The following is an 11,425-nucleotide window of genomic DNA, read 5'->3' on the forward strand; positions in this document are numbered from 1 at the left end:
TGTTACATTCTTTATTTCAGACTTTAATAATCTCCCTCTGAACTGCTTTACTTCAAAGCCAACAATAGTTAATTTAAAAAAACAAGTTTTCCCTTTTTCCTGTTTATCTTCTTCTCAGAAAGATTTTATCATTCCTCAGTTATTACCTTGGCAATATAATAGCAAGGAACTGAAAATGGTTTAATTTCCTTTTGCATTCCTTCCCCAGTCAGGTGGAGACCTCTTGAAGTTTTAGAGAGAAGAGAATACAGCCAGATGGTCAACTGCAAATGTCTAGTTATTTTTAGTATTATCTATTTTTTATAGAAGAAAAGAGACTCAGGTTAGTTTTGTCATAAGTTTTGATGGCTTTACTATTGAACCCTACTGTTGTTAAGGTATGGATAATACTGCCTCTGTCACTAGAATCAGACAGTTTTGCTAACTTAAATATGACAGCTCATATATTTTTAAAGTTCTTATTTTTAAGTATAATGGAAGCACGTGATATAAAATGCAAAAAGTCAAGAAAGATACACAGTGAAAAAGCAACGTCTTTCTGGCCCTTGCTACCAGTGACTATTTCCCCCTCCCCATTGGCTCCGCAATGGAACTCTGGTGACATTGGACTGCTAAACACAAGCTTGGCGGTTTAAACCCACCAGCTACTGTGAGGGGATAAAGGTGAGGTTAAGTGCTCCCATAAAGGTTGGCAGCCTTAGAAACCCTGCTCAGGCTTTTGCTAAGAATCAAAATTGACTCACTGACAGTGGGTTGGGTTGTTTTGGTGCGGGCAGCCCTGCTATCAGCTTCTTTTGTGTGTCCAGAGATTCTATGGGATTATACAAACGTGTCCACATGTTCATTATTACACAAATTGCACCAATAGTGTACACTCTCGAGCCTTTCTCATTTAGTCATTCACTGAAGTAAATCTTGAAGATTGGGCCAGTAAACTATCTGATATTTTTAAGCAGCAGTATACTTTACTGGATGACCAAAATTTATTGAACCCACCCCTATTGCGTTGTTTGTCTAGTCTTTTGCTGTTATAAAGAACACCTCAGTGCATTTTCTTGTAGACAGGTTGTTTCACGTTTTTCTTTCGGCCTCCTCTCTGTTGTGTGTTTATATTTGATACATTCCCGAGTGGAACTTTACATCAAAGGGTATGATGAGTTTTAGAGTTCAACAAGTTTTGCCAAGGTATTCTCTTGAAGGTTTATACCAATATATATACTCCCACCAGTACTGTGTCCTCATATCCCTACCAACACATTGAATTGTCTTCTAGGTGAAAAACAGCATTTCTGTTTCATTCTTGTTTTGCATTTTTCTTATTTGAAATGTGGGTAAGTGCATTTTTAGAAGCCATTTATATTTCCTTGTTTGGGGTTTTCTCTGTTTAATCTTTGCTAATTTTTCTATTGATGTATTCCTCTTTACTAATTTATATATGCTCCCTGCCACTCAGTACTGACTTATAGTGACCCTAGAGGACAGGGTAGAACTGCCCTCTTGAGTTTCTGAGACAGTAACTGTTTACCAGAGTAGAAAGTCTTCTTCACACGGAGCAGCTGGTGCTTTTGAACTGCTGATCTTTTGGACCGCAGCTTAACCACTATGCCACCAGGGTTCCTTTACTAACTTATAGGAATTCTTCAATATTCATATGTATGTCTATAAAAGATCTTTTAGGATTTTTTCCCCCAGGATTAAAAATAGTAAGGTAAATTAAACAATTAGAATTTAGAGAACACAAAAGTTTTCTTGTACTCTTTTATTTATTTTTTATTCTCTATTCCTTTAGTGGGTGGCAAACAGAGATTTAGACAATCTTGGTTAAGTTAAGTAGGCTTTCTTCGTATGGTTCCTAACATTCCATTTTAAATATACCTTAATGGCAAATAGCTTTTTTTTTTTTAACAGCTTTATTGGCACTTCCTCCACATAGCATACAATTTAATAGTTCAGTCATATCAAGAAGAGGTGTACAATCTTTACCATAATTAATTTTAGAACATTATCTTCCTTGTACTCATTATTATTATTCATGCAATTTTTTTTCATTTTTGACAATATACAAACACAAAACATCTTCCAGTTCAACAATTTCTTCATGTATAAGTCAGTACCATTGATTATATTCTTCGTGTTGTACAACCATTATTGATATCCCTCTCCCAATTGTTTCACCACCATTAACATAAACTCATTTCCCCTAAGCAAAAACTTTTCCTCCATCACTTCAAATATCTTTTAAAGGTGATAATTTTCACTTTTAAAAGTATGAGTGACAAGTACTCTCAACACAAGAACACTTTGCTTTAACAATCTGGCATTCTGTGATGTTCACCTTGCTGACAATTGCTGAAGACAAAATTGGTGCATAAGCAAATGGGGTGCATAAGTAAATGTGAAGAAAGCTGATGGTGCCCGGCTATCAAAAGATAATAGCATTTGGGGTCTTAAAGGCTTGAAGATAAGCAGCCATCTAGCTGAGAGGCAACAAAGCCCACATGGAAGAAGCACACCAGCCTGTGTGATCATGAGGTGTCAATGGAGTCAGATATCAAGCATCTAAGACCCAGAATAAAACCATACCCAAGGTGAATTGGGGGGGCGGGGCGGTGAGGCATGGAGTGGCGAGCCTAAGCCCATCTGTAGACAATTGGACATCCCCTCACAGAGGGGTCACAAGGAAGAGATGAGCCAGTCAGGGTGCAGTATAGCACCGATGAAACACACAACTTTGTTCTTTGGTGTTTCCTTCCCACCTGCTATCATGACTTCAATTCTACCTTACAAATTAGATTAGACCAGAACATGCACACTGCTACAGATAAGAGCCCACAACATAGGGAATCCAGAATAGATAAACCCCTCAGGGCCAACAATGAGAGTAGAGATACCAGGAGGATTAGGGGATGGTTGGGAAAGAAAGGGGGACTCAATCACAATAATCAACCTAGAACCACCCCCTCCCAGGGGGATGAATAACGGAAAAGTGGGTGAGGGGCAATGGAGGACAATGTAAGATATGGAAAACATATAATCTATAACTTATCAAGGGGGAGGGAGGGTGGGAGAGGAATGGGGAAGAAATGAGCTGATATCAGGGGCTCAAGTGGAAAGAGAATGCTTTGAAAATGATGGTAGCATATGTGCAAATGTGCTTGACACACTGGATGAATGTATGGATTGTGCTAAGAGATGTAAGAGCCCCCAATAAAAGTTATTTTTTAAAAAGTATGAGTGATAGTAAATATTTAGTAATTTAAAATGCTTATGTTTTAATTATTTAAATGTGTTGTTTTTAAGCAGCAAATAAGGAAAAAGTACCAAATTTCCCAAGGTCAGAAACAATTTTTATGATGCATAGTAACTTTTTTTAAACTACAAAATACCATGTATTACTCGAGTATAAGCCGAGTTTTAAAGCAGTTTTTGCAGTAAAATTAGGTGCCTACGCTGATATTCAGGTCAGCTTACACCCAGGTATGTACGGTACTTAAAAGAAAACATAGGAATAAATGTCCATGATGTAGGGATAGACTGTGGGTTCTTTGGGTATGGGATGTTACACCAAAAGTACAAGTGATAAGTGAAAAAAAAAAAAAAGATAAAATGTGTAATTACACTGCTACTGGGGTTCCTAAATGGCCATTAGGCACGTCATTAGTCATCAGGAAAATGCACATTCAAACCTCAGTGAGACACCACTTAATTACCCCCTAGAATGGCAAAAAGTTTGGCAATAAAGTGTTGCCCAGGATGGGGAGAAACTTGGGTGTGATGCATTGTTTCATTTATGTGGAATGTGCACAGTAGTTCAGTCCAGAAAGATAGAAAGTAGGATCATGGTTACCAGGTACTGGGGGGAAAAAAAAGGAATAAGGAAGGAATGATACTGCTGGCTAAAAGAGCCTTAATAGCATAGCAGGCTAGAAAGTAGGATCATGGTTACCAGGTACTGCGGGGAAAAAAAAGGAATAAGGAAGGAATGATACTGCTGGCTAAAAGAGCCTTAATAGCATAGCAGGCTAAGTATTGGGCTGCTAACTGCAGGGTTGGTGGTTCAAACTTCCCAGCTCTCTGCGCTCATGAAAGATTTACAGTCTTGGAAACCCTGAAGACCTGTTCTACTCTGCCCTGTAGTGTTGCAAGGAGCTTGCATCGACTCCGTGGCACTGGGTAGCTGCTGGGTGTGAGTTTCCTGTTGGAGGGCTGAACATGGTCTATAGTAATCTTTGCACAACTGTGAGAATGTGCTAGAAACTCTGAGTGGTGTGATTTAAGTGGGTGAATTTCATGATTTAAAGCTTTAAAAAACCCAGAAGATGTTCTCCACTAGGTGGTTTCTAGTTTTGATTCAAGTAGAAATCCAGCTAATAGCATGGCGGTCTGAAGACAGTCATAATCTTGATTCCAGCAGCTTACGATGCCCAGCTGGCGCATGCTGTATTTGGTGACGCAGCTTAAATAGTTCGTCGTCCGAAAAACAATGCTTATATGAAATCTCTGGTTTGGATGCTGTGGTTCATAACTTGAGGATTGTTTTCTGATGGGGGATTTTTGACCATCGATTCCATAGCTTCACTTGTTAGGGGTCTGTTAAGACTTCCTATTTCTTCTTGGGTCATTTGGGTAGGTCGTATGCTGCTAAGAATGTATTCTTTTCATCTTCCGTATCCATGTTGTGTCTTTCATTGTTCGTAACTTTTTTTTAAATAATTCATTTCTACCAGGTCAGTCGTGATGTCCCCCTTTTGTTTTGTTTTTGTGTTGTGTTTTCAGCATTTTCATCTTTTCTGTCAGTTGACATAATTTTAAATACAGAGGGACTTATAAAATGTCATGGAAAATGCAATTTTTCAATGAGCTTTTTTTGAAGTCCCCTCCTCATTATCATTGAGTTAATTCTAATTCTTAGTGTCCTTTTAGGACAGCGGAATTCCTGTGGGTTTCTGAGTCTATCACTCTTTGTAGGAGCAGAAAACCTCATCTCTTTTAGAGTGGGTGTCAGGGTGAGCATGTATTCAAATGCCAACTTGTAACTCACTACGCCACTAGAGCTCTTTTTAAGTACCCTTGAAAAAGCACCTTTTTTAAAGGACGAAAAAACAAATCTAGGAACATCATCAGTATTTTCAAACAGGTGATGGATAAATTATATAGATAAAATTAAAACCCAGTGCTTTGGTAAAATACAAACTGTGTTAGTCTGAGTAGACTAGAGAAACAAATCATAGACACTCGTGTATAAGAGAGTTTTATATAAAGGGTAATTGTACACTAAGAAATTATCCCAACTCAGTCCAGTTCAAGCCATTAAGTCTGATAGTAACCTGTATGTCTGATATCGATTCTATAAGGTCCTCTTCAGACTCGGGAAACACATGTAATGACGCCAAATGCAGGACGATCACAGGCCATTGAGTAGAAAGTCTTTGAATCTAGTGGCAGTGTTAGCATCTCAGTGTTGGGCAAGGGTTCTCCAGCACCCTGGGCTGCATCAGGGTATGTCTCTGTGGCTTCTCAAGGATGTCTCCCAGGGAGTCAGCCTTGTCAGTAGAGTGTCTTAAAGGGGGAGGGGTGGGGAACTGTCTCCCACCTCCAAGGAGGAAATTCAGGAATTCCCAGAAGGCCATGCCCACACAGAGGCCTAATTGGCTATACAAAGATTGACAGACTAGATTCCACCCCTTCACACTAAATCCTCTCAAGTCCCAAATTGACACCAGATTGTGTAACTACCACACAAACCATATTCTTTTTATTAATTATACAAATATATGAGAAACATTTTTTGAGAAAATTTAGATGTACAAAAATAAAAAGTAACCAGAATTGTGTTGTATTTGACGACAAGTAAGAGAAATCATAGCTGACAGTATTCTTGGCTGTGTTCCAGTTGCGTCAGCAGTTGAGCTCTGCCCTCCGCGTTTCAGCTTCACCGTCTTTCTGCCTTGTGGGTTTGGCTTTTGTCAAACTTGTTTTCTGGTGGCTGCAGGATGGCTGTTGGAGGAGGAGTAGCACATCTACGGTTGACAGCACCGGTGCTCATTGCTCACATAAATTTCCCAGAGGCCCTGTAGCTGAACTTGTCAGAACTGGATTATGTGGCCAACCCCAGACGCACAACAGGCTGAGAACGCAAGTTTTTAGCAGCAAGAAATAGCACTGTCATATTGACTTTAATCGGTCATCATTTATTATCTGGGGCTAGGCCGAATGCAGGGTTTTGATGGAGGTTTGAGATGCAGTGCAAACGGGGAATGGCTGTTGGGTGAGCCGCTAGCTGTGTGGTCCATTTTCAGGCTCCTGTAACCCCACCATTAATATCTTGATAGTTTTTCTCATAATCTTTTTTCTATATATTTTTTTTACCAAAGTATGATCATACTACAGAGTATACATGCTATGCAGTGATTGATTTTTAAAAATATGGTTAGCTTCTATGTATAAAAAAAGAATTTAGTGATTCTTACTATTAAAGTAGTACTTACTATAAAACATACAGATTTTAAAATATAATAATGGTTCAAACTTTCACTATCCAGGTAATCCAGCAGGGATTACCACTGGTAACATTTTGCTCAGTTACATGTTTATGTGTGTGCGTTTATCTTTATTTATAAGCTACAATTGATTAGCTAAATTGCTAACTTTTTGTTTTGTTTTGATTTTTTTTAATTGCTTACTTTTAAATACTGTATTTTTAAATCACCTCAGAATGGACTGGTGTGGTCTTGTTACTTGCATAAAGGTAGATGATGGGCTTTAAAGTTAAAGCTGACTTTAACTCCTGTATTACAAAACAAGACTCAGCTTGCTTGATTTCATGAATTCTCAATTCCTTATCTTTAGAGGTAGAGATCATGACTATTTCATGGGATTGTTATGAAATTATGTGTATTCATGGGATTCGGTGCACCATTTATATAATAGGAGCCCACTTATTTTCCTAGAATAGTAATTTTTTACCACCTTGTTATATAAGACCACTGGTAAAATACAGAAAAATCCAATTAGTGGCTAGTATTTTATTTCCTTTATTAAAATAAAACAAGATTTTATAATGTAGTTGAATTTAATTTTTTATAATTAAGCATATAAAATGATAAGAAATTTTGTTTGTTTTCTGAATCTCTCACCTTTGTATTGAAGATTTTGGTGCCTCTGGTTTTACTGCGGCAAACACTTTTGGAGTTGACAAGACGTGGTCAAGAACCCTTGAGTGCACTGCTACAGTTTGGCGTGACATATCTGGAGGACCATGCAGCTGAGTACATCATTCAGCATGGCGGCTGGGTATGAGTAGCGATGCCTTGTCTTTGAGAGTCTTTATCTTCTGACAACACAACACCCCCTAAAACACCAACAAACCACCCAACAAGCCCCTTTTTGTTACTGTTAATAGCATAGATTTACTGACAATAGTATCAGTCAGTGCAAAGACTTCATGTAGTTAAAGTGAAATTACTAAGATACTGTGTATAGGGAATGGTTATGTGATATTGTGAAATAGATTTTAATTTAAAAAGAGCCGTGCACACAGAACATACAAATAAGGGACGAGGAATCATAAAATACACTCATTGTTTGTACCGTCCGAGCTCAAAAGAACACAGCACAGCCAGCCAGCACTTTTGCATCTTTTTATATATGCCGTCTCTCCTAGGTTGCAACCTGCTTCTACCTACTCCACTCTGAATTTTGTCTTGTATTATAGTTTAACCACCTGTGTGTATTCCCCTAGACAGTGTACTATTTTGTGTACTTTTCCATTTTTTACAAATGGTATTCTACCAGGACACTTCAAAAAGTTGGTAGAAAAATCTCATTATTTTAAATTCCATTTACCTGAGCCTTTTGAAGCTCCTTCACACTGTGTGTATTGTTCTGTAACTTGTTTTTCATTCCTCATTATGTTTTTAAAATTCACCTAGATAATGTTTCTCAACCTCTTTCTCATTATCACTTCCCTGATGAGCCTTGTCAAGCAGTATTTCCTCCCAACCAGCTCACTCTTTGGCCTATGAAATTTCAATACCACAAAAATATATCAATTTTAAATATATATATATATATCAATTTTTCAATATGATATATTCCTTTATATCATTTTAAAAGTCCCTAAAGTTTTTAATTTCTTTCATAGAAGTCTTAAACATATTTAGTTCTACATATTCCTGAACTTTTGCTTTCCTTGTTGATATAAAGAACCACAGTGGGCATTTCCACTTGATTTCATGAACTCTCTTATTAGGTTTATCTCCAGGGTCCTTTGAGTTTTGTACATAGACATGCTTTGTATATTTTTAAAAAATAAAACATTTCATTGTACTAACAATATCTCCAGTTTAGTATTAATAGAAGTGGGGTTAGCAAACATCCTTATCTTTTTCCTCATGTTAAAAAAAAAAGTGTTTTTGAAAATTGTTTTGCTATTAAGTTGTGTAGATGGCAATGAGTGAGGTAGGTCTGAATTTTTTATTGTGTCAGTAAAGAAGTGAGGTGGCCTATAATTTTTCTTGCCTGGTTTCCATATGTTCCTTCTTTTTCCATACTCTGGAATAATTTGTGCAAAGCTAGAATTATTTGCAGCTATAACTTGCCTGTAAAATTTGCCTAGTATTTTCTTTGCCTTGTAGTTTCTGGTTTTTCTTTAGAGATTTTAATAACAATGTTTCTTTTTTCCCTACATTTTAAAATTTGTTGGCCTAGAGTTTTTTAATTCGGTGGGAGGGCCACTCTAGGTTTTTATTTCTAAATCACTATCAGTTGTATAGTTACGTGTATACAACTATCAGAACTTATCTGATAGTAACAACTGTACAATTCAAGACAGAGGGCAAGTGTATCACTCCTGAAAGTTCTCTGATGCCCCTTTATACATCTCTTCTGAAAGATTTATCTACTTTATAGGTGACTTTGAAGAACCAATTTTCAGTTTTACTTTTTTCACTAATTCCTATTTTAGAAAACCTTATTTTGGAGAATTTTGAATATTCATGTTTAACAAAGGTATTATAATGATTTCTCATGTAATTTACCCCCAACCAATATTGCCAATCATGCCTTAGTCACAACCTGTTTACTGCTCCCTTTAAGGTTATTTTGAAGCAAACTCCAGACATCATATTTGTTGTTAAGCACTGTTGGGTCTGTTCCGATTCCACACAGTGTCCTCATGTAGGACGGGGCAGAAGACTGCATGGTCTTTTGCCATCCTTTTAATTGTTATATTTGAGCCCATTGTTGTAGCTCCCGGGTCAGCCAGTACCATAGAAGATCTTTCTTTTCTTTCACTGATGCCCCATTTTACCAAGCATCACTTAGTTCTACTATAAAATGTCAGGGTATCTCTCTAAAACAGTGGTTCTCAACCTTCCTCATGCCGCAGCCCTTTAGAACAGTTCCTCATGTGGTGGTGACCACCAACCATAACATTTTTGTTGCTACTTCATAACTCTTAGTTTTGCTACTGTTAAGAATTGTAATGCAGGATGTATTTTCATTGCTACAAATTGAACATAAACATAATTAAAGCATAGTGATTAATCACAAAACAATATGTAATTATATATTGTGCAATAATTTTGTGTTTTCCGATGGTCTAAGGTGACTCGTGTGAAAGGATCATTCAACAACCGCCTCCAAAGGGGTCGTGACCCACAGGTTGAGAACCGCTGCTCTAAAAGATCAGGGTTGTCATTATTTTAATATGACTACAATACCATTATATGTCAAAGAACAGAAATATTTCATATCAAATATTAGCATTCAGATTTCCACATGCCTCGAAAATATTATGTCTTTCATTCTGGGCACTGATGGATCTATATATGTTTAATTCCTAGTATTATTCTTTCTTTTGTTTTTATCATGCGGTGATCCTAAGCAGAGCTGTGTCGTAATTTGTAACTATGGTGATAGATTTTTTTAGTTTTCCTTTTAGTTCTGTTAAAGCTTTATGTAGTTGTAGGGTATTTTGTTAGTCCACTACTATGAATTGCAATTATTTATTTTTCCTGGTGAATTGAACCTTTCGCCATTAAGGTTACAGTCTTAGTCCCTAAAAAAAAAGTTTGTCTTAAAGTTGATTCTTAACATCACTAAATCTACCCAAACAGTTTGCCTATGATCTTTTTGCATCCCTTTTTCTCTAATTTTTATTTATTTTCTTGTTTGTTTTAGTATTCTTTTATTTTAATTTCTCTTATATGAAACAATTATTCATTTTTCAGTAATTTTTTGAGTGCCTACTTCAAGCTGTGCTTTATTTTAGATTCTCGGTAGGCAGCCAGGAAGAGAGAAAACCCTGACCCCATAAAATTTACACTCTAGGAGAGGGAGACAGATAACAAATAACTCAGCTGTTTAGGGTGTCAGAAGGAACTCTGGTGGTACAGCAGTTCAGCAATTGGCCGCTGATGTAGCGTTTCATGAAATTACCTTCAACCACCAGCTCTTCTGCCGGAGAAAGCTCTGCTCTTCTGTTCCTAAGAAGATTACAGCCACAGACACCCTGTGGGGCAGTTCCACTCTGTCCAAAGTTCATTGTCATTCGTTGCAATCAACTTGACAACATATTATATAGCAATAACAGGATGTTAGATGTTGCTAAGTGCATGATAAAAAATAAAAAACAAAGCAGGGAAGCTGCATAAGGGTTGAAATTTAAATACAGTGGTCAGAGGCATCTTCTTTGCAAAACTGATACTTGAGCAAAGAATTTGCTTGCCTCCCTGGTTTTATCTACTGTTCACTGATTCTTCTTTTTTTCTGGGAATTTCTCTTTGAGTTCTGGCACATTTTAAGGAGCCCTGGTGGTGTAGTGGTGGTGTTTTGGGCTGCTATCTTTTGAACTGCATGGTTGGCAATTCAAAACCACCAACAGCTCCTTGGGAGAAAGAGTGGGCTCTCTGTTCCCATAAACAGTCACGGAAACCTACAGGGGATTGACTCAATGACAGTGAGGGAGACATATTTTCTTAATTTATTTTAAGTTGCATATAGTGATTTAGGAGTGGGAGCATTCAGACTATATAGTACACGATTTCTTTTTACCCTCTTACATATCTCGGGGGCTGACTTTGTAAGGTGATATAGATTTTACATACATACCTGTTTTAGACAGGGTTCTCTAGAGAGATAAAATCAAATTGCTGATAATATATTTATTTATAAAGATAATTAGATAACAAGAAATGAACTGTTAAGTTATATACAGATATATAATATAAGAAATGAACAGTTAAATTATAAGCACTACAAATGGCTCAGAGTTGTGAGAGACTAGCAGTCCTTATCTCTCTGCTGCCAGATCTCCCTCTATTTATAGAGTGAGGCTATCTCAGCACAGCAGCCAATCACAAGACATATCACCAACTGTCAACTAACCAGCAGCCCCAACTGCCAGTCCCCAGCTCCAGAGATG

The 11,425-nt window shown here is 37.2% G+C and overlaps 1 protein-coding gene across 8 annotated transcripts in view; it reads left to right on the plus strand.

The window, feature by feature from the left end:
* The window catches only part of BCL2L13 (BCL2 like 13), a 95,136-nt gene that overhangs the window by 63,954 nt on the left and 19,757 nt on the right, over positions 1–11,425 (plus strand). For 5 of the 8 annotated variants that reach the window (XM_045295936.1, XM_004710282.2, XM_045295929.1 and 2 more), the window contains one exon: positions 7,150–7,293. The exons of 2 other annotated variants lie outside the window; for them this stretch is intronic. In XM_045295936.1, coding sequence (XP_045151871.1) covers positions 7,150–7,268 — 119 coding nt within the window. In that variant the 3' untranslated portion in view covers positions 7,269–7,293. Of the gene's footprint in view, positions 1–7,149; positions 7,300–11,425 lie in introns of those variants that run through there. One more of the 8 variants, XM_045295934.1, reaches the window with a different exon arrangement.

This window comes from Echinops telfairi, unplaced genomic scaffold, assembly GCF_000313985.2.
Source record: "Echinops telfairi isolate 266 unplaced genomic scaffold, ASM31398v2 ScPeMD7_6273;HRSCAF=7185, whole genome shotgun sequence".
Lineage (NCBI taxonomy): Eukaryota > Metazoa > Chordata > Mammalia > Afrosoricida > Tenrecidae > Echinops > Echinops telfairi.